The following is a 26998-nucleotide window of genomic DNA, read 5'->3' on the forward strand; positions in this document are numbered from 1 at the left end:
AGCTGTATTTAAATATAAACTTAGCCTTGTTATAATGCAAGTGTTTACTAAATGGAGATTTCCACATCACTAAGTTAAAACAAGTTGTACCACACAGACACACAGTTCTTACAAAGAGATTCATTTTTACTAAATATTTACACCCAGTAATTGCAAGGTCTAACTAATACATTACTAGAACTGAACCAACAGCTAATGTTAGCCTGTTCACATTAGAGCGGTTTAGATGTACACGGAGTAAAAGAAGCAATAAAATATGGTCAACATATCCAGGGCCTGAATTTCAGTGTGGGATTGGGTATTGCACATAATGTAATCGATTACCGCAAATCTTTATGTGAATTATGTGAGGAATGTGGGACGACTGCACGGAAGCGCTGAAAACATGAAAACACCAATGGACCACTGGCTGATGTATGCACCCACGTGTGGAACCCGCATGAAAAAACGCCAGCACCCGAAAGGACAAGGACAAATAAAAAACAAGCAACCGTAACGTTACTAAGAAGCAGCAGTCAAAAGACAAGTTTTTGGCTAACTTAACTAACTTAAGGATTTGTAAAATGTACGGCGCTTCGCCTTTTACCAGCCGGTGTTACAAAACGTCCTGTCGTGAACGTGCATTCAGCACAAAAAAAACGGGCTTTTAAACTAAATTTATAAATTGACATAGTAATACGAACATCACCAATGTGATGCTCTTTTCAAACATTTTGACATAATAGTAGAAAAACAATAGGTGTACATCATTTACAAATTGAATGCTGAATTCCATTTAGCTGCTTCAGTTTCAGGGGCCTTGTGCTGGCTCACTGTCACAACGCCATGGTTTACTGGGAACCTGAACGGAATATAGTCGTCGTTAAAGGACAAATCTGGCGCAAAATGAACCTAGGGGGTTAATAACACGTGTAGGCTACTGAGTCAACCGTTATCTGGGATATGTTTTCATGCTAATCGAATGTGACCAGTTTTAGCGCAAACCGCTAATTAGCTTATAACGCTAGTTGTCAGGGCACGGCTAAAGTAAAAAGAAATCGATATTTCTATACCACTAACAAGGCTCAAAATAGCAGCACTGTACTTTTATTTTCCTGTTTTTATTCAATTTTAGCTTATCTTAATCTTCTATTTTATGTTACTCTGAAATTCTATGTATGTCTTCTGTAAAGACATACATAGACTGACATAAGCCAAGTTTATTCATTTAAGGCAAATCTTTGTTGTTGGAAGGTGCTGCTCAAATACTTGCCTTGAACTAACATCAAGCATTTCATTATGGAGGGTTTTTTAAATTAATTAAATCTTTTTGAATTCATTGGCTGCGAGAAACTTAGATCCTGCACTGATTTTTTTAGTTTTTTTTTTAGTATGTGTTGAATTTTTAGTTTGTCATTGGATGGCAAGTAAAAGAGAGGAAAAAAGGAGACACAGAAAGTGAGACACAGATAACGGACCACTTGGCTCTTTTAAGTCACAAGATGCAGAAGAAGATGGCAGCAGAGGCAGGTAATAAGATGACAAATGCCCAGAGACACAAATCCACCGCTCAAATGTTTCTTTCATTTTCAAAATCAAAACTATATTACCTTACGGGCAACCTCAACGGGCAAGGAGATACCTGAGGCCACCTGGATCCCACTCCAAAGAGTTAGCCAAGACAATTTCCCTCAAATCACCTGCTATCTTAATCTGACAGCCAGACTCGATTACAAGGCGTAAAAATTGCTTTTCTCGCCACCAGCAGTGGTTGGGAAATTATCTTAATTGTGTCATGATTATGCCTGAAAGCTCTGGTGAGAGCTTTACATTGCTCCTTTCAAATACACAGAAGCACTTCATGAGTGTTGAGCGTGCACCTCTATCGGCTTTCAAGAGAAGAGAGGATGATGGAAATAAATTCATCTCCACTCTTTTCTGTCTGTTCAAGTATTTCAGGTTCAACAACAGGTTCACATATAAGCCACAAAAGGGAGGAGATTTCTTAGATTCATGATATATACATGATAGCTTTTTTAACACTGATTACAAATTGCCCTTTAGGTCGTGGTATGAAATGTATAGTATTTAGTTCAGAGGAGCAATTGCATTTACAGCTTGCTGCCATCTGAGAATGGGTAAATCACACTTGTCCTGGTTGGATACAACATGTATGTTCTGTTAAGAGAGTTAGTGAGTTATCAGTGGTCTTAAACCACCACTTAACCCTCCTGTTGTCCTCGGGTCAAATTTGACATATTTTCAAAAAGTTTCTATATCAGAAATTTGGGAAAAACCAAATTTTCAAAATAAAGTAACGTGGATGGTTCGCTAAAACGCTCTTCACAAGTAAAATAAATGATCAGTTTACTTCTTCCATTGAATTTGGGTGTTTTATTCAATTTAATAGCATTTGGAGGAAAAAAAATCATAAAAGAATGTTGAAAAAAGTGTCAAAAATGTCGGAAAAAGATTCGTTAAACGTGAGAAGAAAAAAACACAAAAACGTCAAAAGGCACAGAAGAAAATCGACAAAGACATCGGGAAAAGTGACAAAAACGTTGAGAAAAAAGTGACAAAAACCTTGGGGTTAAAGCGACAAAAGTGTTGAAAAAGACGATCAAAACAAAACAAAAAGTTGCATGGCTGACGGGAAGACAACACAAGGGTTACACCACAAGGAGCCAGACTGGGGCCAGCTGTTGAACGGTTTGATTTGAAGCCTTTACCTTGAGCTCTAGCAAACAGGCATTTATCACTATTTTCTGATGTTTACTGACCAAGCAAGTTAATTGAACAAATAAACAGATTCATCCAGACTGAAAATAAATTCAGATTTGTAGTATCGTTGTTATATAAACCAAAATTACATTACCAGTGTTTTCCATAGGTTTCTGCAAGAATTAGGTGCACATATTTGACAAGGGGTTTAGGGGTCCTCCCTCAGAAAATGTTAAATTTTTCAGTAAAAAAGAAAAATGCAATTCCACATCATTATGGACCATTATTATTACCATATCTGTGTCTAAAACATTGGATACAGGCACAGGTCAGTGTCGAATACTTTAAGAGATTTAAAAGATTATGGTTAAGGCACATCAGTAAGTATCAATGCATGTATCAAATACGTGACTTACATAGTCATTTCTGTTGTAGGCTTTATGCTTGGCAAACAAATACCCTACAAGGCTTAACGTTGCAGTATTGTGGTTACTCATATTAGCTCCGCCTATAACCATAACAAAAGCAACTAGCAGATCACATGCTGCCATACAGACAATCAACAGGTAAGTGACTGATCAGTCCAGTAAATGCAGATCGGTGATGCTCTTTTTCCCTCACATAAAGTTTGCTGGAAGTGATGTTTTTACCACACCTGCTGTCGTAAAGGTTGTTTCTTTACAGTGCTGTATTACCCACTGTAGATTACCAAGGGGGTAAGCCAGCCTCCGCAAAGCGTAGCTCTATGGAGCCACTTTGTTGCTATCAAGCCATCACCCGCCGTTAGCATCCCATTGACTGCCATTCATTTTGGCGCCACTTTGACAGCGAATAACTTTACATCTGAAGCGTTTAAATACTCTATTTGTACATTGTTTATTTCTAAAGAAACACGACAATGTATAAAAGGCTCCATTACCTTGTATCTCACGTTATGGCTCCGTAGCAGACGTTTTTGTAAAAATAGGCTAACGATTGTGTCATAACCACGCGACTTACTGTCGCATAGTAGACAAATTACCGTACAGTACAGGAGAAGCTCGCAGGCAGTTTCGACTTACATTAGCTGTTTAAGTTTAATTACTAATGTTAACTAGCATTTTAGTTAGCAATAATTAGCCTGTGCCTATGTTATCTCCTTACATATACCTACGCTCTCCGTCTCTGCAAGATTTGGAACGATTGAGATTTCTCTTGGCACAGCTACCAGAAGTCTTACAACTTTCAGACAGGTTGCTCACGACACATCTACGTAGTCAAGCTCAGTTGGAGGCTGCGCAGTAACACTCAGCCATCACCGGAAAAGTGCTTCTTAAGGCCCAGACACGCCGACCAGACGGCCGACCCTCGGCAGAAAAGGCAGTTGCACTGATCTGTTTCCCCGAGTTGGTCATAAAAGTGCCTCGGAACACACCAAAGCGACGAGACGTAATACGTCTCCATAATAATCTGTATTGTCGCCTAAAAATGAAAACCGGCAGCTGATTGGACGAACGCGTCACGTGGGTCTGGTTTCTCCGGAAATTCAAAGACAGACTGTCATGGCGACTTGTTCAGAATACGATCTCATATTGTACCAAAATAGTTCACCGAAACGTGTTTCTGAAAACATTTTAAGCGAGAAATAGGCCATGCAGTCTGAATCTGTCTTCATTTGAGATTGACAAAGGTCAGTTTAAAAGATTTTAGTCAGATTTTGAGAGACTCTAGTCACGCTCATTCCGCTCCCCGTTTCCGGGTTAGCACTCTACCAATCAGATGGGTCATTTGAGTCCAACTGCCGGCAGTGCCCGCACCGCCGATTATACGTCAAATTGGCCAAAATGAAGGCCGACAGCCCCTCGGACGGACGACGGCACGGAACACACCGAACAGACTCGAGTCACTGACCTCGCCAGACTGTCCGATGGCCGATTATCGGCTCGGTGTGTAGTAGGCTTAATATACTTCACTGGTCTCCATTGAAAACAACAGCGTCACTTTGTCCATTTGTTTAACTGTCTATGTATTTACTGAGATAGCGGAGGTCATAGTCGCGATGAATGTTTTGCTCAGACAGACAATCATTCATTTACAATAAGAGAATACCTTACAGATGCATCGTTGCATTTCAAGTGTTGCATACGGTAACTTAGTCTACTTTGGATGTATTGTGAGCTAAACAGGGTATCACTGTCACTGTGTCACAAGCCAAAGCGTTAAGTTTGTTGTAGCAACCAACATAATAATAATTTAGATTAATATAGCGCATTTCATGAAACCCAAGGACGCTTTAAGTACAGGGGGACAAGGGAAAAGAAAATAGTAGGCCAACACAAACACGGACTGAAAATAAATAAAAACCGAGCGCTAAATGGAAGGAGGGTGTAATTTAATATAGGATACTGACATACAACCACGTTGCGCATTGTAAAGTTATTTTATGAATGAAATAGACATATTACATAGCTGAGGGCCAATTCAGGGTCATTTTGAATCACTTACAAACCCGTAATTTATCTCCATCTGTTGAAAGCCTGCTCGAAGTTGACTTGCCCATTGTCTGTCACTTTCCCTTTTAGCTTTTAGATGTTCTTCATTTAATTTCCTTTTTTTCTGTGATGGCTCTGCCCCAGTATCAGCCATAACTACAACTGATAACTTCTAAAATAAAATTAAAATACAATTAGGCCTATATAAAGAAAACTCCTTCTACCTTTTCCTGGCTGCATAGGCTTTTCCGGTGTTACAAAGAAATCTGTGACCCGTCAGAATGTGTTACTGTGTTATGTGCGACTTTGAGGGAAAAATCGGCATTAATAAAAACTATATAAAATATTGTTCTTTCCCCTTAGTCTCATTTGCTGTTACAGGTCATTTATGATCATTAGAAGAAAAAATACACAGTTTCAGAAACATTAAAAAGTTGCATATAGTAACTTTAAAGAAACTTAATAGTGTTACATTGAAAACGGAATTTGGTGTGGTGGTAGCAGTGTAGCAACCCCTGAGCCATCCGCCAGGCTTTCAAACTAGGGAAAACCATAGACAGTGAAAGAAAAACACAACACTGCGCAGTATCCTTTACGGCCTCCATAACATCATTGGCGGAAAATTAACGTTAACCATTAGGAAAGAAACCACCAAGCAAATAAACAGACAAACATACGGTGTATCTGACTCACCTTATTTGATGTTGGAAGCCCATTGTCCTTTCTTTTTCATGAATGCGAAATATCCATATAATGTTGCTGTTAGTCATTTTGTTGGAAAGAATTCAATTCACTCCATGACTGCTAGCGAGCTAGCTAACTAGTCAGTAAGCTAGCTAGGTGATAGCATTAGCAACACTGGGTAAATAATGTTAGTTAGCTAACTAGCTACATTAAAGCTCCATTGTATAACTTTTTGAGTTGATTCTTAGCAAAAAAAACCTTTGTTCTTTCACAAATATGTGCTCATTCATGTGTAATTACTTCCACCAACTAATCAAAGTATTCTCGTACGCATAGAATCTGCCATTCAGAATCATTCAGAATACATACGCCATTCGAGTCACTCGAATGGCGGCAGCCATGTTGCGCCTCCACCTTTAAAATTAGCCAAAGAGGGACATACCTCCGCCTTTCGTGCTTTTACACTCAGTGCCAGGGAGGGGGACAAGATCACTTGCGACTGCCAGCAGATTTGAAAGCCTGATGAAAATAGAGGATTGCCCCTATTCTCGAAGACATGTAACGGAGTCGCCAAGGAAGTTAAAAAGAGAATTAAAACGACAACGCGACAGGCAAAGCAACAAGACCAAAGTTAATATTGGAGTGGCTTTTCCAAGATGGAAAAAGCTCATAAGGAGCAAGGATTTTAAAAGGGACACCGAAGTTGCCTGCTTTCTTCTCGACAGGTAATTCTCACGTCACGTGCAGTTGTAACACAGACTAACTACAGCTAGAACAGTCACGTGTAAACAATGGAGATACTAAGAGCTAATTTTCGGTTTCATTGACACTGTTCATACTGCTCAGAGAAATATATTAAAAACACAAACCTCCGTTGCTTCTCTCCTACGCTGTAAACAATGCCTTACAATCTCGTACAATACACAGAATAATGATAGTACTGATACTTTGCTAACATTAGCTTGCATTGGGGACCTGATAGCTGATGCAATGAAATGGTACCAAAATAACGTAAAACTATTATTACACTGGAAGGAACACTCACGGACGAAGTCGTACTTCTTGGAATAATACGGCCACCGTAGGAATTAAAATGCGCTCGGATGGGAGGGGCTAGAAAGTAATATTCAGTCGGTTGTCATATACAATTTCACCGCTAGATGGGAGAAATTCTTACACAATGTAGCTTTAAATAATGTCGACTTTCTCTTTCAAAGTGACTTGCTTCACAATTACCTTCAAAGTTTATTTTCCAGAGACCTGTCCACTACGCGTTGGCAGGACAGTTGGCGCTTTATTTTTAATCAAACGCAAACTTGACACCTAACGTAACTTTCTATTCTAGACTAGTGAGGGTTGCCATTGCCACATTAATCCACACAAACTGACTGTCTTGCTGCCGTATTTTCACTTAATGACGACAATGGTTAATGTGGACAGATGATTCAGGCCTGCATTTGGAATTACATTTGTTAATACAGACATCGATGGTGTGCGTGCGTGTGTCTCAGGGACTTCATCTTTTTTCACTTGTCTCTATCCAATATCAAGCTACTTAAGACACCAAATAAATACAGTGTATGGCCAATTTAAAATGTTGCCACAGTACGTTTAAATTCCCCAGATTTGGTGCAGGTACTGAGATTGGGACACCCGAGTCAACTCAAAACCTATTATAATGATGACCTCTCCCTAGCACCACCCTCGGGCCAAAATGTAACAAAGACCATCATGCAAACCCACAGATTAAGTATCCACATTAACAGTATCATGCCACAGATGCATCAGCTTTGTAATGTGCCAGCTTTACCAGTGTTGTCGATGTTAGGTTGTGTTATATTCCATGAGTAAATGAGTAACTTTGCCCTTCACAAAAGGATCAGAGGGATGCAGAGATTTTCGATTTTTATTGACTTTTTGGACAATTTCTTTTCCAGTGTCATCCATAATCGTTCACTTCAATGGTATTTGCATAATCTTTCATTCAATGCTAGGAGGATATAAACCAAGGTAGGCTGATGCAAGATGTTGAATTAGCAGCTAGCAAGCTAAATCTGCACTCCTCTGGCAAATTTAAACTAATTACAATAACTGGGGGGGGGAGAAATGTTCCAAGAGCTTTCAAAAGGAACAATAAACATACCTTCCAGTTGTCCATTAAAAATGCACCTAGACATCATCTCTACCTGGTTTGTATCTTTCTAGTTGTAAGGCTGATAAAAAAGGGCCATTGCTATTTAACAGAACAATCTGCATAGCAACTGGAAGACAAAGGGACTGGACACTGACCCAATACAGAGGATGAGTAACACAGGATATCACTAGACAGATAGTTGGCACGAGATGGTCTGCTGTTTTGCTCACAAACACAGTCATATTTTGAATAGTGATTTACTTTTGAATGTCAAAAAAGTTCATTCAACAGTTAGTGTGAGGTTTGATACGTTGGAGCTCTAGGCCTAGTGTTGTAAGAAGTTTAGTTCTGGCATGATCTCCAAGCATCTGGCAGTTTGAATGAGTGCCACTGCAGTGGCTGAAACCATCCCTCCCCCCTCCCCTTAGTAAAGTTTACCAATTCATAAGGCTACAAGGTACGTGCCACTACTTGACCATATTCACAGAAGCACAGTTAACAAGCAAATGGAAAGATGTGACAGAGGACAACCACTACAGTGTGCTTGAGGGCTCACAACGGACAATTTTCACTCAGCTACACGAGTAAAGCAGGCGGGGGGTGAGTAACTGAAACAGCTGGCCCCTGTCTGAACATGTCACCAGCAGTTATTCAATCCCTTTACCCCACCCTGCGAAGGCAACTAAGGGCAGCTCAGAAAAAAACGTATGTCTGGCCACCATTGAATTTGGTATAACAGTTCAAACCACAATGAAATGTCAAGTCTAATTAACACTTAAATGGCAGTCTTGTACAGACTGTGTAGACTTAACCGTTAATCTGTCTTTTCTTTTTTTTTTAGCGCAAGACAGCATTATTTAATGCAGATACAAAGCTCACAAGTCAATTACAGTATCTGAAAGCACTTTTAGACTGATGAATCTGTGAGGGCAGATCAGGATAAGTACACAGAGAAGGATGACATTCTCAGAACTGAAGACTTCTAGGGTCAGCGGTCAGTCCAGGTCAAGAGGGGGACGATGAAGGGGAAGATTGTGTCCGGTTTAGTTCAGGCCCATCTGTAGCAGCATGGCTTAGAAGCGCTTGGGTCCCCAGGGAGAGGTCTTGGTTGCCACTGGGGCTCCAAAGCTGGGGAAATCTTCAGAGCTGCTCATATCAGGGGCCTAAAAGTCGCCGAAAAAAATAAATAAAAATATACAAAACATCGGACGGGATTAAGAGAGGAAGGTGTGACCAATTCTAATTTCAAACAGTGTCAGGCTTGCAGGAAAATGCTCACCTTCTCATTGCCAGTGGTCCAGGGAGCCTCCCTCACCACAAAGCCCTTTGATGGCCCACGTTGTTCATCCATGGCAGCAGCGCTTCCCCCAGGAGGCCTCATGTAAGCCATTTTTGCCTCATTCTCCACAACATCTGCCAACTGGCACAACAAAATGTATCAGTGTTAATAAGGAAACCATTTTTTACAGAGGATGGTATACATTTACCTCTAATGTTTACTAACAGTTGTCATGCACATGAGTTAGCTTACATATTCCTCTTCCAGGTTAAGAAGGTGGTCGATGGCTTCATCCACAAGCTCAGGGCGACCTGTGACTGTCACGAGGTTCGGGTCTGAAGCTCCACTCTGGGGAAACCTGAGATCAACCTGGGGGAAAAAAAAAAATTTTAAAAAATGGACGAGCCCCGTCAAAGACTGGATACTTTTTAAATTGATAAATCATAAAAACAGGACTTAAACATTAAAAAATAAAATTAAAAAATGGGTCAAAGACTTCCAAATGCCCAAGAGGCATTCCTGAAATTTTCTTTTCTAAAAATATATCTATGTTGCTCTCTCGGGTATCCCACACGTAGGGCACCATTATTACATAGAGCTGGGTCGTCATGGGTATTACCCTGCTTTCCACTTTGAACCCCTCTAGGAAGAAGCCTGTTGCTAAGCTTGTTCATGTTTAGCTGTTAACAGTAGGGATTACAAGAGTCCCAATCCAGCTTCCCTAAACCAGCCCACCCCAGTGGGGAAAAACAGCCAGGCCAAAGTCAGAGCCATGACACCATCATCATCTACTGTATGTGTCATCTATCATCTGAGTGTGAGCATTAATGTGATTAGATCAAATCCAATCCTTTTTTGCTTTGATGGATTTACTGTAGAAAAGTGGTTATTCACAGTTGAGAAAAGTAAATGATTACATCAATTTAGGCATTTTAGGGTAACGGCCAAGTCCAACGGCCACTTTTGTTATCGCTGACGGGCCATCGGTTTATGGCCACTGTGGTGTCCCCTGCACGAGGTGCGCAAGCACATTACCTGTCTTTCGTGTCCAGCGCGACGGATTTGGAAGTTGCAAGTGGGGAATTTTAAACATAGGCAAGAACAATGATGGAATAATTCCATCTTTTTAATCACAACGTCCAATGGCGTGGGCTATGGTGGTTCCAAAGTTAAGAAGCTGCAAGTTTTTGCCAGAAAGTGCACTGCTGTCAAGGGTGCTACTTTTGACTCTTCAATTTTATGTTGGTTTATTCCACTGACGAGGAAAATGTCCTGTCCTCTCAGTAGCCTCACCTTAAACTCATCCATGATCTTGCGGATGCCCTTGCCACGGGCTCCAATAATGCGGGCATGGACCCTGCTGTCCAGGGTGATGTCCTCAGAGATCATCTCCTCTAGCTCGTCCACTATAGCCTGGATGGCATCGCGTGCTGCTATGGCTTTGTGCTCATACCCTGTAATAGTAATTTGATCCTGTGGGGAAACGCAGCAAATTCAACATGACATGGAGATATGGGGAGTAAAAACAAACAAACACTTATTCCTATGCAAGGCCAACCTGAAGGTGTTTGTGAACTATTCAAACACACCATAGTAACTAAAGTTATTGGTAGCTCTATTCATGTTTTTATGTAGCAGTGATATGACCTGGTAATTTAGCACCACCTACTGTGCTGATGGAGTACATACAGTTCACCTTTTACCTCCATCATATTTGATATGTAAATAAAAAGGAAATACAAGTTCTGCAGGAAAGCAATACCTGGTTTTCATCATTCTTCTCAGGGAATTGGATGTTCACATCATGCTCAGTGCGGATGGTTGTTATAATGGCACCCTTGCGGCCGATGATTTTGGGGTGATGCTTGGGGTCCACAGTGATGGTCAGCTTGAAGCTCCTGAGTGCCTGTAGAGTGGTTGGCGTAAACAATACTCTGGGTTAGAACTCCAGTGAATTTAACACGGAACTCATTTCTACTTCTTGTAGAACTGGTCTAGTGATGAATCGGCAAAAACACGTTTTCTCTGATTCACGGCTTTGTCCGAGGCGCTCCCTCTCTTCAGTCATTCTCTAGCTCACTCGACCGTACGTGCTTCCGGGCGCATGTTGAGCCTCCGTCAATCTGCCATTTCGACCAGTTAACAGTTTGTAACAGAAATAAAATGGATTATGGATAATTTCATTTCTATTAAAAGTTTGTAGCCGACTTTACAAGCCAACTTCTCTATTGGCTGGTGACGTCTATTGCGTTATAAAACCAGCCTCTGGAGACGTGACAAGCCGAGTTGCAGCGACACCATCAGCGGGTCTGAGTCGTGCTGAGACGGGCCGTTTCAGACCGCTGCAACTTTTCTCTGCAACGTTTGTAAAATCTTTGGTCTGAACTGGGGTTAATACAAACCAGGCATACATTCTGAATACACTGGCTATTAAAAAAACAAAACAAAAAAAAAAAAAACACTTTGATACATATCCAAGTTCCCCACACAATACTAACCCGATCCTCCTGGTCGGCCTGCAGCTCTTTGACGCGCTCCAAGAGGCCCTCTTTGGCGCGGTCGAGGTGATTGGCCAAGCCGGTGATGGAGATTTTATCAGACTGCTGCTCAGGAGCAGGCACTTGAATATTAACCTGGGAGGCAGAAAGTGAGGTCACTCTAAATTAGAAGCAAAATAAAATATTGTGCATCCCCATGTGCCAACACAAAGTCTGTAACACACACCTCAAATTCATCCATCATCTTGCGAATTCCGCTTCCTTTCTGTCCAATGATGTAACGATGAAGCTCAAAAGGCACTTCCACCTCAGTAGTGACAGGAACCAAGGCCTAAGAAAAGGAGACCGGTGTGTTTGTTAGTGAACAGAGCCACAAATGTGGAGAATTTTAAAATCGAACCTCCGTTATGAATGCTAACCTTCAGTGCTTCCACAGCAGCCTCGCACCGCTCTTTGCGACCGGAAATTACGATCACGTCGCACCTTTTGGGTGCGTTGGGATCGACAGGCTCCTTCACCTCTCCATTGGCCTCGCCGTTCTCCTGAATAGGGGCCTCTGCAGGAGGTGCTGCTAAACGGAGGGAATCAAAGCTTGATGAGAACATTTTCATTTAAAAGACGCCATTCCAAGTCTTCGCACCCATCATGCGTTTACCTTGTTGGTCCTCACGCTCTGGGAACTTAATCTGTACATTGTGATCTCTAGTAATCTGCTGGATGCGTGAGCCCTTGGGACCCATGATAGAACGGTGGAACTTCTGAGTGATCACACACTCAATGGTAACTTGAGCCTCCTGGGAAAGAGAATATTCAAATGGGAGAAAAAAAAAAAAAGAAGGTAAATCAGTTACATTAACAGAAGAGGGGGGGGAAGAAACACACTCTAAAGACCATCGAAGCAAAACAAAACTGTACTCTACTAACCAAGTCCTCAACAATCTCCAGCATGCGCTTTTTGGCTGCTTCCACACATTCTTTGGCTCCTTTGAGGGTGACCTTATCGCTCTGTGTAGCCGTGCGAGGGAAGCTCACCATCACGCCACCATACTCATCAGCAAGGTCCCTAAGGACTTGGCCACGGCGAGCCACAAAGTAGCGATGGTGCTTTGGATCGACGTTCATGGTATCCTCGACGACGTTGTCCTGTAACCAAAGAGTAAATATAGTTAAAATTAGGGTTGGGTACCAAAACGCGGTGGCAATAGGGCACCGGTTCCGACCTAAACGGTAGTAACTAGACCGAATAAGAACGAAAATTTCAGTGCCTTATTCCGGTGCCTGACTTTACACTACACTCAACAGCAGGTAATGTTAGCCTACCTTTAGCTAGCAGCTGGATTAAACACGGTTAAAATGCTGACAGCTAACGTTAAACAGTGTAAAGTGTGACTGTATTTCAACAGTCTGCTCTGCAGCGCAGAAGATGCCGACGTCGGAAAAACACAGATGGTGCGTTCACTGAAACTGGTAACCTACAGCCTCGCGGTGCATTCAAAGTTAATGTAAAATACCCTTTTCCCATCTGGTGGTTGTTTTTGTCATTCAACAGCAATTTACTGGTGAAATAAGTTATTGTTTATTATAAGTTATAGTTATTACATTACTATCAAATCATTTAATTTTGACCATATGGCCGTAGTAATAAACAAGTTGTTCTTAAATGTCGCCGACTGTTTAGTACCCTTCTTTTTTTTTCAACTTTCTTAAAAAGTATCGGTTCAGGCACCGGCACCGCTTTAAAAGTACCACTTTAGCACCGGTATCGAAAAAAAACAAAAAAACGATACCCAACCCTAGTTAAAATTCAGGTATGGTAAGTGAACCAAAGCCTCACGCTCCCATGTCCTGCCATGTTCAAAACTCATTTGGAGCCCTACCAAACTCTTGATGAGTTCCTCCAGCTCCTTCTGGGCATCCCGCACAGCTTCCTCAGTGCCAACCACAGTGATGAGCTCCTGGTCTTTGTCGTCTGCGGTAGGGAAAATGATCCTGGCCCCGGTGCTGTCGCGAACCTTACGGATGTTTCCGCCACCTTTGCCAATGAGGAACTTGTGATATTCTGGCTTTGCGCGCAGCTCGGCAGTGTGACTCTTCGTTTGCTGAAGAAAAAAAAAAAACATTTACAAAATTATTTTCTACAACAAGAAACCTATTATAAGTCGACCTCAATTATAAAAAGGTCAGCACAAAAGATCTTATTGACTTCAGAGTAAGAACCAACGGAAAATTCCCTCAGGCAAAACCCCCCTGATTTTAATTTGCTAAACACAATTTAATCTTGAGGGAGAAAACGGCAGCAGGCAAAACAAATGTCAGCCTTTATTTTGTGACAACTTTCCGGCATGTGGTAATGTACGACCACCGAAGCAGCTCTATTTTACCCTTCTCTCTATGCCCCCCGTCTAATGGCTGCCAGTTTAGCGAGGTCAACAAAAGTTCAACTTTTTATCAATAGAGATATTTATACAAACCTTCTCCTCTGCCAAGGCAAGCAGTTGCTGCTTGGCTTTCTCCACCTCCTCCACAGGACCTCGGATGGTGACCTTATCAATCCCTGAGCCCTCAGTGGGAAAGTGGATGTGCACGCCACCACACTCCTCCATGATGGAGCGCACAAAACGGCCCTTTGACCCAATCAAGGAGTTGTGCAGCTTGGAGGGAATGGACACCTCTATCTCTGTGATGTTTGCCTGAACACAAAAACACTAATTAGGCATATGTACTAGATTTAAACCCATCTGCCAAAGCTTTGGAGAGATTAATATACATGCATGCACGTGCTTACCAGCTCCTTCTGAATGGCCAGGATGCGATTTCGTGCAACCTCACAGTTTGCCTTCTTGCCTGTGATGACAATCATCTCGGAGTTGCTGTTCTCAGCAGGCAGGTCAATTCTTGTTGTCGTTTCCTCCCGAATCTAGAAAGCAATAGAAAACATAGTCAAGTCAAACATGGACACCTTAAAGACCTCATTGAACTACATACATATATCTCTTTTAAATATACAGTACCTTCTTGATATTTGATCCTCCTTTTCCAATTATGTTTCTGTGGAACTGCTTGAAGATGGGGACTGAGAGAGAAAAGCTGTTCTCCACCTGAAAAAAAAAGGAATCCCTGAAAGTTACCACCCAACTATACCAAAGCAAGTATGGATGCCAAATTAGAACTCTTTTAAAATACCACCCTAACCAGATAACATTAATAAAGATTTACCATTTCAGCCACTATCTTCTGCATGAACTTTGCGCACTTTTCCACCTCGTTTCGTGGGCCTCTAAGTTGAACGATGTCGCTTTTTTGTGCTGGGTCGGGGAAATTGATGATGACCTGGAAGAAATTTGATTAGAGTTGTTTTTATTAACAGTTGTCATTTTGATTTATTAAAAAAAAAAAAAAAAAAAAAAAAAAAAAAAGACAGAACACGCAGCCCCGCATCTCCTCGCCACCTGAACCCCCCCACTCACAAATTAAGAGTTATTAAGGTACATTTAATGGGTTCGGTACTAGGGCTGCACGATGTGAGGAAAATATGCCATATGCGATAACGTTGTTGAATATCACGATAACACTAAAATAAATTATATATATATATATATATATATATATATAAATATATAAATAAATAAATAAATAAATAAATAAATAAATAAATAAATAAAGGTACTGTAGGTAGGCTTGGGAAGATCCAGGACAGAAAAATTTGAACATCGACAACTTCTCAGTCCCTCCCCCCTTTCTGCTAAAGCCCAAAACGGTCTCCTAATCCCCTCCCCCCACAAGTGAGAATGAATGCGTGTGCATGAGCAGTGACTGACACACAGTTAGACTGTTTGGAGCATCTGAACAGGGAGCTGTAGATTTTTGCAAATCACACTACAGGCTGTAGGTGGTGCCAGAGGAGCCAGATTTTTTTTAAATTACCTGTTTCATGTAGTTCTACTGGAACACAGGGTCAGTTTCAGCAAATATGACAGAAAGTTAGTTTTATAAGTCATACCTACTGCACCTTTACAGTGTACTCCGTTCCGACTTTCTGTTGCTTTTAGTATTCTTCTAAAATACAACAAATTGCTTGTTGAATTTAAAACAAACAAAAAGGAAATCTTAACATTTCTAACATTCTTTTATTGAACAAATTGAAGATTGAATTGAACATAAAAGGCACTACTTAAAAATGAGTTACATTTTAATTTGCAGTTTTTTTACCGATATCTTCTTTCAACTAACACAAAAAATCTCGTATTGTCTATCGCAATATGTTGCAGCCTTTCGCGATATGTATATTGCGCTAGTTGATGTTGCGATGGCGATAAAAAAAAAAAAAAAAACGATATATTGTGCAGCCCTATTCAGTACAGACAAACCACCACCATATATACCAACCAACACCAACAGTTACCAACTCACCTCAGGGAATTTGTCGCGCACTTCTTTTATCTTCTCCCCTTTTTGGCCAATGATGGCTCTATGAAAACGCTGTTCAATGATCAGGTCCTTTGTACGCTCATTCTCCTGCGAGAGACAGCGCATTTAGCAACGGCACATCGGGATCCAATTTGCAGCATCTTGCCTGTGAACCCCAGTTTGAACTCACCATGCGTGACGCCAGCTCGAGCAGCTCCTTCTTGGCTTCCTGTACACCCTGGGGATCCCCCTCAATACGGATCAGGTTGCTTTTCTCGTTGTCAGGGGGGATACGGACAGTCACCTTGTGCAGCTCTTTGATGCGGTTGACTGTAAATAAAATAAATAAATGAATGCTTTGGAGCATTGCTGATCCAGTTTGTGTTGCACTGTTGCAATTCAGTACACCAGTTTGACAGCAACGCCGTACTTACTGTTAACACCTCCTTTTCCAATCAGGTGTCTGTGGAATTTGGGATCCACGCTGATCTCTGTGTAGTCCATACGGCTTATCTTTTCGGTAGACAAAAGCATGAATATCACTGGAAAACATCAACTGCAGCTTGTAAGCGTTGTTAAGGCGCTTTACTCTCGATAAAACACCACTTTTAGGTCCTTTTACCCAATCTTACTTTCTAGCCCATGACTCGGACATCTCAGAAGAACCCTTTCGATTGGCTTTGGGTCTACATCCAAGACTTAAATTGTATAGTAACTCAATACTCACCAAATCTGTAACAATGACTTCAATCTGGCCCTGCACCATCTGCACATCTTTAGTGGGACCCTCCAGGGTGATCTTATCCTCTCCCTCAGTGAACTCAATGTGCACCTGAATGCAAAATACATGAAAAAATAAGTTACAAAATGAAATAAAAAGGAGTATTTCAAATGCTATCGGTAAGAAATTCATAATTTTAAAACAGACCTTGGGCATTTGTTGGGTAATCTTGGCCAAGTTCTGCCCCTTCTTGCCAATGATGAAACGATGAAGCCAAGAAGGAGCTGTGACTGAGGAAACAGTGTAGCTGTTTGCCTGCGAAAAGAAACATGTTCTTCAAGTTACTCCTCATCACCTTTTTTTAACAATTGCATATGTCAAAAGGTCATCACTAGATCATTTTCAAACGTTGCACACCTTGGCATAAACTTCAGTGAGGGCCTGACCCAGACGGTCCGGCTCCCCACGAAGGATGACAGTTTCTGAGCTGCTGTCGGAAGGTGGGATCTCGACTGAGACACCAGTTTTCTCCAGGATCTCCTGCAGGGTGTTTCCCTTGGGGCCAATCACATACTTATGCTGAGACTTCTTCACCTCCACTGCAATAGTGGTGGCATTCTTCTTCTACAATACAAAAGGTTAGTTGATCAGGGACTTGCGACATTCATCCTTAAAATTAGATTAAACTGTCTCATGCAATTTTTAAAAAACAGCCTAGGGAATGACACTAGTTAACATTTAGCAGGTAACGTTAGCTGGCTTAAACGCGGTTAAAATTCTGACAGCTAAACATTGTAAAGTGTGATTGTATTTCACTGGAAAGGATTCCAACACCGGGACGCACAACAGGCTGCAGCTAAAGCCACAGGGGAGACTGGCTGCACTTTGAGACAGCATGGACACTGCCGCCGTCGGATAAACAACAGTGACTGGACATAGTGTTGCATTTGGGTCCGGCTCCTTAAGCTTGTGCTGCGTTCAATGTTATTGTAAAAATACCCTTCTGCCATCTAGTGTTTCTTCTTTTTGCCGTTTAACAGCAAATAACTGGTGAAAAAAAGTTATCATAAGTTATTATTACATTTTAAATAAATCATTTCAATTTGACCATAAGGCCTTGGCAATAAACAAGCCTTTCTATAGTTTATTTATAATTGGTTATTTAAAATGAAATACTATTTCAGTTGCACTTTTGATAAGAGGACACATCTGCTGTTTTGCACAATCTATATAAATAAAAAGGAATATTTATTGTAAAAAAAAAAAAACTAATTGTGAGAAAAATAGTGAACTCAAAATCATGAATTGTTAAGTTGAGTGCCTCGTTGCATCCCTAGATCCGTTATCAACGCAAACTTTCCTTGTAATGGTTTTGATTTTAGCATACCTTGTCTTCATAAATCTTTTTGATCATGGTCACAGCAAGGGCCACCTGCTCCTTTTCCCCGGTGATGACAATCTCCGTCTTGTTCACGCTTGGAGGGGGGACATTAACACGGGCACCGGTCTCCTGCATCATCTCTCCTACCAGTTTATTGTAGGCGCCGGTGATGAAGGGGTGGTACACCTTGTCAATGTTCACCCTCTCCACAGCACGCTTGTCCTAAAAAAAAAAAAAGGAGTAGGAGGGGCAGGGGGGTAAGATGAAAATCTATCCTAAAGCTACGATTTCTGGGACGTATGTCAGTGGAGTAGGTTAATCGTCTCGGGGGACTCGTTACCTGCTCAGCAGAGATCAACAGGATCTCATGCTTAGCCTTCTCCAAGCCCTCCTTGGTACCAGAGATCTTGATCTGGTTACTGGGGTCGTCGGGTCGTGGGATCTGGATTTTGGTGGCAGTCTTGAGCTCGAGCTCCTGAAGCTTCTCCCCATTTTTGCCGATGACAAAACGATGGTGCTCCTTGGGGATGGCGACAGTAGCTGAGGCCTGTTAGGGTTCAAATGCACAGTTGGCACTTCTGTTCTTCAAATGAGTTCTACCTTATACAGTTACCACCACCAACAACAAAGACGGATCTCCTGACCTGAGTCTGCAGTCGGGACACAATCTCCTTACGGGCCTTCATCACGGCATCCAGCTTTCCAGAAACCATGATGGAGAGACCCTGATCTTTTGCCAAGGAGAGTTCCAGGTGGGCTCCGGTCTTGTGCATGATGTCCACACAGACCTTCGCTTGGTCTCCTTCCCCAAACTGGTTGAGGTCCTTGTACTTGCGCTCCTCTAGTGGCACATGGAAAACCTAGTTGTGGAAAAATAATTTGGTGTGATGATTACCAATTGTTACATCAGGATTGCTTTGATAGAACTTTCAAAATCAATGAGACCCTTAGTTAGTACGACCGTTCATAACACTAATGCCCTAGTGTGGAACCGGCTGGCTGAGCATTCGTTCACAAACACTGCATTGGTCGTCAGAGTCCGGCAAAAACTCATCTCTCTCTCTCTCTCTCTCGCTCTCTCTCTCGCTCTCTCTCTCGCTCTCTCTCTCTCATAAAACCCCCCCAACTTTGAAAACGTTATACCTGGGTGATAACAGAAGACTTCAGGGGACGGATCTTGGATGTCCAGGCGTTGGCAGTTTCCTGGGTCCCCTCAGGTGAGGCCGCCTTCTCGGGCAGAGGCGGGAAGGCATCCTTGTAGGTTGGAAGAGCATCCTCCTCCTCTCCAGCACTGGGTCCTGCCCCAGCAGCTGAACGAAGAAAAAAAAACAAAAAAAAAAACAGATGAGGCCCATTACGGCTCTGTTTGCATTTTACAAATCAAGCGTAACCTTAAAAAAATAAAATAAAATACTTACCACCACTCTGCTCTTGCAAGAGCCCACTGCGGTGCTCGTTGAAGCTTTCCTGCGTAAGTACAGCGACTGAGCTCATGGTCAAAATCCCACGTTTACACAGAGTCCGAGTGTGCCACTGGAAGGAAAGTTTGCATTATTTTTTAAATGGTTTGGCAACAGAAAGTGCAGAATAAACACATATTTTTTCAGTCAGCGTCTTCCTATGAGTGATGGGGCAGACAAACTCTTGTTAAATGATACCCAAGGATGTATTTATCTGAAGTCTTGATTGTTGCTTATTTAGTTGTAAAAATGTGACGTCACAGAGAAATACTCAAGATTTGACACCAAGTTTTCAGGGGCTTTAATAAGTCAGCAAGATTTTGGGTGCTTCATTATTGCCAATTTACAGTCTGTTGTTTTTTCCCCCCCTCTTGGTAAAGTTTTGCTCCATAAAACTTAAAATAGAAATTTCACAGGATTATGATTGTTTAGTGTCAGTCTAACCGATACAGCAACTTCACTAGAGATGTTCCAATACAGTTTTCCTTCCTGATACCGATTCCTATAGCTAAATCTGCATATTGGCTGAGACTGAGTGAACTACTTTAAAAGTAGATTTTTTTCAGGGCTAAATTAAGTGGTATCGGATCAGTGTATTGACTTGTAACCTTTAAGGCAGTATCAAAAAGGCATTTCTAATACTGGTATCGGAACAACTCTAAAATCCACACCTCATAATCGATTAACACTTTATCTTAAGCCCCTGACACACCAACCCGACGGCAGAAAAGGCAGTCGGACTGATCAGTCAGCTCCCCGAGGTCCAAAAAGTGCCTTGGAACACACCGAAGCAACGCCGTCTTGAGCGTACGTTCTGCGTGTGTGCGAGATGTAATACAAAATATGAAAACTGGAAATGACAACGTGTCACGTGGGTCTGGCTTCTCCAGCTGATAGAAATGGCGATCTCGTATTTTACGAAAATAGTTCACTGAAAACATTTTAAGCGAGAAATAGGCCATACAGTTGCTGAATCTGTCTTCATTTCAGATCGACAAAAGTCAGTTTAAAACATTTCGTCAGATTTTGAGAGGCGTTCCGTCACTCATCCCGCTCGTTATTTCCGGGTTAGCGCTCTACCAATCAGATTGGTGGAGTGAGTCCGACTGCCCGCCCTCTGACCCAGCAAGTCAGGTCAGCCCAAATGAAGGCCGACAGCTCCTCCGACGGACGACGGCACGGAACACACTGAACAGACTCGAGTCATTGACCTCGCCAGACTGTCCGACGGCCGATTATCGGGTTGGTGTGTCAGGGCCACTACCAACATGTTATAAATCGCTTTTTGGATTTAGCAGTTATTGCCACCCTGTGTATAGGTTTTGCACATCAGCACAACCAGTGACGTAGGGACATGATAGGCTCCATATTTAATGAAGAAATTAAGTTTTGCATTTAACATGATGGCTAGAACAAGATAAACAAGGCTCCTGTTTGGGGGAATTATCTGAAGTGTCACATGCACAGGATTAGCACACTATACAAGCTTATCACAGGTGGACTTTGGGATTTCCCCCATTATCTAATCTACCTTTAGCAACAGAAGGCATGTCTCTCATATAATAATCACACTTATTGTCACATTACCATGTCAGCACTGTGTTAATGTATGCTGAGACTGAGTGACAGGATTATGCCTTAACCACAAAGCAAACACTGGTGTGAGGCTACAGGAATAGTACATGTTGTCTTTCTAGAAGAAACCAGTTTGTCTTCTGTACGGCAGTCCAGTGCTATTCTAAGAAGTGTAACCTATTGAGCAGGCTCCAGGGTTAAGAGGATTTTTTCCCCACTGACACCTTTGTATGTCCATGTTGGACAGGATTAAAGCAAAGATCCACTAAGAGAATACTGTGATGTCCTGCCCAAGGTCTTTGAACATGAATAACTATTTCCAAGAAATAAAGCACAAAGCCTGCGCCGCAGAGATGTCACGGTCTACAAATCGTATCCTACAGAGTAAAGAAAAAAAAAATCTTTGTTTGGTACAGAATCTTGCAAAAAAAAAAAAAAAAAAAAAAAATCACACTATAAATCATTTTAAATTTCTTTCAATGTTAATAATTTCCAATTAAAATGAGAACAATGATACAAAAACGATCACTCCCTCCAATATCGTGAATCATATCGAAATCGCAATATCAGTCAAAATAATCGCAATTAGATATTTTCCTCATATCGTGCAGCAATACCTACAGATATCTGGATTTCTGACTTATATAAAGCTGGAAGTGTTGATTGAGTTATTAACAATTATGTTCCTCTGCAAAGCAGCAAATAAACAAATGAGGGCTCCAACTAAAGCTCGATTCCACTTCACTGTCACTGATGAAACTCAATACATCATCAGGAGCCAATGCCGTTTTGTTTTTCTGGCTGGCAGAGAAACTTAAATTGTGGGCCAACAAAAGCAGAGGTATGTGAACAGTGTAAGGGTTGATTTTGCCCCGAAGAACGGCCAAAATGTATCTGAAAGCATGAAGAGACTCCTAGATGTCACGAATAACGTCAGTAACGTCAGTCCCTCCAGGAATTTGCGATGTCGCGATCGCATGAATTAAAAAAAATCTCAACTTTTTTTTGTTGCAATTCTCACTGTCTCTCGCAACTTCATTGCAATGAAAACACAAAAGACATCGCAACTTTTATCGCAATTTTTTTTTTTTACAAAGGCTCCCGCAAAATCAGGCATTTCGGGCCACAACAATCTCAAAAAAAGACCGCGAAGTCCTGTCCTGTTTTTTTTTTTTTTCCCACAGAGCAGGAAATTGAAGAAAACTCACTTCGAGCTTCAACAATGTAGTAGTCAGTTGAGCAGACAGTTTTTCCCCTACATGTTTCAGACCCCCCTTTTAGTGGCCTCTTCCTTGTCAGGCTTCATAAACTTAAGGCTGCCCTGCCCAGCACTCATTACTGTTTGCAAGCCCTGTTGCCAATACAAGTGTGTGAATATCCTTCATTTAAAACATTAAGTGAAACATGTAATATGGATATCATCATGTTGACATGTGAACAACTTTGAGGCAAGAGTAATTTAATTTTTGGCCGTCTCTCGTTGACATTGTTTTGTAGCAAGAGAAGGTGCACAGCATGTCAAAGTCATCCAGGATGTGGGAATATGAAGCTACGCCAAAGCTAAACATTGGATACATATTTACGGTATTCAAACTACTTCACAAGATACTTTATATTTAAATTCAATGTGTCAGTTTCAGACAAAATAAAAGTTTGCAACACACTTAAAATAGTAAACAGTGTTTTTTCAGTCTGATGATTTAGGATTATTTCAAGTTTTTTTTTCCATATAGAACAGACCAGGTGAATTGACAGACTGAACATAAAATAATATCCTTTGTAGCCTGCTTTAACTTGGATAAAATACCCCCGTAAAGCGGAAGGAAAGTCAGGTACTGTGAATACGACATTTCAACAAGTCTCCAGGACATCAAGCTTACTACTGTGGGACAAAATATGTATTGTCTTTTTCCATGTCATTGCAATGTTTTTCAGCTTGCTTTGGAGATAGAATGCCCCCTGTTGCCCAAAATGTAAGCGCTAGTAAATGTTAGTAAGAAAGCGTTTACATCTTTGCAAACTTGCTCAGCCAAAGTGTTGAAGCTCTGTACTCCACAATCCTAATTATACTCAATTTTTACAAGGCAAATTTTGATTTTATTAGTGTCAGTTCCTATCATGCTAAATGTTGTAAGAACTTACCAGCTAAATGGTCAGTTACCAGATAATCCGTCCTGTAAAGATGCAATTTCCCGTCAGCCTGCCAGCTTTTGCCTGAAGACCACAAAAAAAAAAAGGATGAGCTGTATCAAAATGACCAGGATAGCATTTTTATTAGTTTCAAAGAACGATAAAGAAATTATTATTTCAGGCCTCACTTTAAAACATGTGCACAGACTGGCTACTACAAGATATGTGTGCATAAAGAAGAAATTGTATTCTCAAAAACATCTGCATGATCAATTTAAAAAAATATTGCGTATGTTTACAAGCTGTGTATCATGTCCCATTAACTATAACTACTAAAAAATGGTTAATGACCAATAATGGATATTTTTACAGTCAACTTCACTCATTCAGAGTGTTAAACAAAAGCAGCTTTTGCTAAGGCCTAACTTGTATATTTTGATAGTAGGGCTTCTAGTGAGACCAGTAGTAAAAATACTGCCACCTCAGACAACTAAAACCATCCAGAAACTGAGAAGTATGCAAATAAAGTTGATGCCAAGAAGCACATCACTGAACTCCTGTAAAGTATAGGTGCCATTCGAGCTCATTCTCCTTGACAAGCATCTGGCTTCTATAATTGGATACTGCCCTGTCAGACAGAAGGACAGACCTGGCAAGTAATTAAGCTGCTGTGGGTGAACCAGGTAAATAGGCCATTGCTCTCTTATACAAGAGCCTGAAAAAAAAACACACAATGAATGACTCTTATTAAAAGGGTGTGATTATTAAAAGGCTAGTTTGCCACTGGCGTCACCAATTTCCTATCCCTCCAGAATGTTAATAGACATGGGTTTAAATTACCCCTAAGGTGTGCACAGGCTGCCATGTTTGGTAAGGGCCTGGGGGTTAGGGTCCCATTTTGTGCATACTCAGTATTTATAAAGTAGGCACTAAATAAGATGCAACCAACTAACTAGCTCTTACTTGGTAACGTTATTTGCTATAACGTTTGTAGTGTTAGCACAGACATCATGTGGCCTGTTCCCTGAACATTATTAAACAAACGAATCATGTTAATGCCCCTTAATACTCAGTCAGTTAATAGAGAATAACTCAATGGATTTAAATGGCATACGTGTGAATTACAACACAGTGATGCCAGGTTGTTTTGCTTAAACTACCTTGTCATAAATGCAGTTTTGCGTTTAAAACTGGTGTTCTAAGTTAATAACTACATTACTCACGAGTTCCAAACTCATAAAGCCCAACCGAACAAAGAGGTTACCAACGTATCTTAATAAAAATGTAGCTCATATTATCTAACTTACGAGGTCGTTCATGTTATTAATGAGCTGTTAACTTGCGTTACGCTTAGCTACGTGCTCGTCTAACGTTAGCTAGTTAGATTTGCATTCACGTTAGCCACAGCATGACAACCTTCGAGCCTATATAACGTTTGTAGAAGCAGAAAACTACACAAATCCCAGCTTAAGGATTTAAGCAGCTGGTTAGTTAGAGTGCTAGCTAACACGATATCAAATCAACTAGCTGACAGTTGCCAAAGAAACATTACAGTTAATGCTAGCTGTCGTCATGTTAGCTAACGGTTATCAACCATAGAAATGTAAGATCGAGACAAACTAACGTGATCTTAACGATCAGGGACACTAAGATAAATCGGATGTTTAGCAAATGTGTGCATCTTAGTAGAAGTTGGATCTTCAGTAGCTAAATCCCTGTCGCATGGATTACTAGCTCTGAACCCCTAGCTAGCTAACGCTAGTTAGCAAACTTGCTAAAAACTTTGACTGTGGTGTGAGCGACTGTGACACGTAGCTCCTCCGCTAGCTTGGCTCACTCAAACAGCCCAACACAGAACTTCAAGCTGTACCTTAGCCAACAGCTAACTAGCTAACGACATTAAGCTAACGGTGGATTGAAAATCCTGAAACCTTAAAATAACACCTTAATATAAGACACTTATACACTGGGGTCGTGTCATTTTTATATAAATTCGCCGGCACAAACACGGTCGTAAAAAGTACAGGTTGATAGCCTAAGCTAGCGAGCTCATGTTAGCTTACAGTTTGTTCGACTAGCTCGCTAAGTCCACGTAGGCATACAGCTGAGCAGGGGAGAATTGACACGGAGTCAGGCCAGAACATACTGTAACGTTCAAGGTTCACCAACAAGCTGTCTTCCCAACAAGTACCACTCCACTGTATAAGATAGGTAGATGTCATATGTAATTGCAATACCGTCATATGCGGTAAAATACTGTGCAGTACTTACTTATTTTATGTTCTCGTCTGCCCTGAAGGTGCAGAAGCTGAGATGAAATTCCACTGGCGAGAAGGTGGGATTGAAGCCTGACGGATATATACCAGTGCCGCCCACCAATCATATCCTCCAACGTCACGTCAAAGAGTCCGATTACATTTAATTTATTTTCATTTCCAAGAGCGACAGACTTGTACAACTTCGAAACTTTGATTGTATTGCGTGTGAAGAGAAGATGTAAGATACAATGTGATTAATGTTGTATCCCTAGACGTTTCAAACTTGAATCAAGGATGTGTTAAAATCACGTCGAGAGGAGAGTATTCATACACACAAAAGACAGTTGAGGTGGCAAATTCTGATTTAATTTATTAATCACACATTTCAATATGAGATAAATTAGCAACAGTGTCTTTTTTTAGACTTTAGTGAGATCAGATAAATTAGGAGCCCATGCCAGTCCATTTTAAGGTTATGAATCCAGGTTCACAATTTTGTTGATGAATATGCCAAACAATCCTGCAGTTTTTGTCGAGGACAATGTTCAGAAATACTCCCCCTAATACAAGTTCAGAGAACCTTCATTCTCAGGTCCTTGTCATTCCCCAGCTAGTTGTTTATGGATATAACACAAGGTCACAGAGTCAATGGTTTACTGCCAGTGGACTGTTAAAAACAGAGTAAAACTAAATAGGTCTACACCTTGTAATTGAGCTCAAATATCCTTTTAGGGTTTAAGGTCAGTCCATTCTAATCAGAAAAGTCTCCCAAAACTGTCATAAGTTCCATTTGTTGTCACAGAGCAGAAGGAAATCCTTCAGAAATCCTTTGATCAGAATGCAAATATGAAGCACCTGATTCTCAAACAAAAATAAGACTATAGCATTCATTTTTTACCCTCCCAATATCGATTCTGATTACAGATTATTGACCAATACTGAGTGTGCTCTACTGTTTTTTCTCAATTTAAAACCTGTATACCACTGTATGGAACTGATTGTTATGCAGTAATATGTGTAACATAATATTAGGCTGCAACTACACATCACTGTGGAGAGGGCTATACACCAATTAGGCTTGTGCAAATTCCAATTACGGTATAATTATTGTTTAAAATTTCGAATTCAATTTAATTGAAATCAAATACATTTCATGAAATTGCAAATGTCCACCCGGTAGATTCTAGAACTTCGAAAAGTTCATCAGCACGTGGAGTTTGCTCAGTTTGAAAGGTGATGAGGCCCATGAGATGAAGCTGAAAGCTCCAGAAGAAATCTAGTAAGGTAAAGTCAAGAATGA

General features: G+C 41.0%; 1 protein-coding gene across 2 annotated transcripts; it reads right to left on the bottom strand.

Moving 5' to 3' along the window:
* Positions 1-8819: 8819 nt before the first annotated feature.
* On the bottom strand, positions 8820-25924 carry hdlbpa (high density lipoprotein binding protein a). Of its 2 annotated transcripts, none has more exons than XM_031318186.2 (28): positions 25712-25924; positions 23453-23524; positions 19694-19808; positions 19419-19585; positions 18920-19135; positions 18616-18822; positions 18282-18497; positions 17312-17518; positions 17102-17209; positions 16901-17005; positions 16608-16686; positions 16364-16503; positions 16177-16281; positions 14983-15096; positions 14778-14864; positions 14552-14683; positions 14238-14456; positions 13644-13865; positions 12691-12909; positions 12422-12560; positions 12186-12334; positions 11993-12097; positions 11767-11901; positions 11031-11174; positions 10562-10741; positions 9521-9637; positions 9269-9409; positions 8820-9152 (listed from the first exon to the last, which is right to left on the bottom strand). In XM_031318186.2, the coding sequence occupies exons 3-28, from the start codon at positions 19767-19769 to the stop codon at positions 9063-9065; spliced, it is 3819 nt and encodes a 1272-aa protein (XP_031174046.1). In that variant the 5' UTR covers positions 19770-19808; positions 23453-23524; positions 25712-25924; the 3' UTR covers positions 8820-9062. The 2 variants fall into 2 exon arrangements, with proteins under 2 accessions (XP_031174046.1, XP_031174045.1); XM_031318185.2 differs by having other exon boundaries at positions 12186-12337.
* Positions 25925-26998: the final 1074 nt, after the last annotated feature.

The sequence above is a fragment of the Sander lucioperca genome, chromosome 11 (genome assembly GCF_008315115.2).
Source record: "Sander lucioperca isolate FBNREF2018 chromosome 11, SLUC_FBN_1.2, whole genome shotgun sequence".
Classification (NCBI taxonomy): domain Eukaryota; kingdom Metazoa; phylum Chordata; class Actinopteri; order Perciformes; family Percidae; genus Sander; species Sander lucioperca.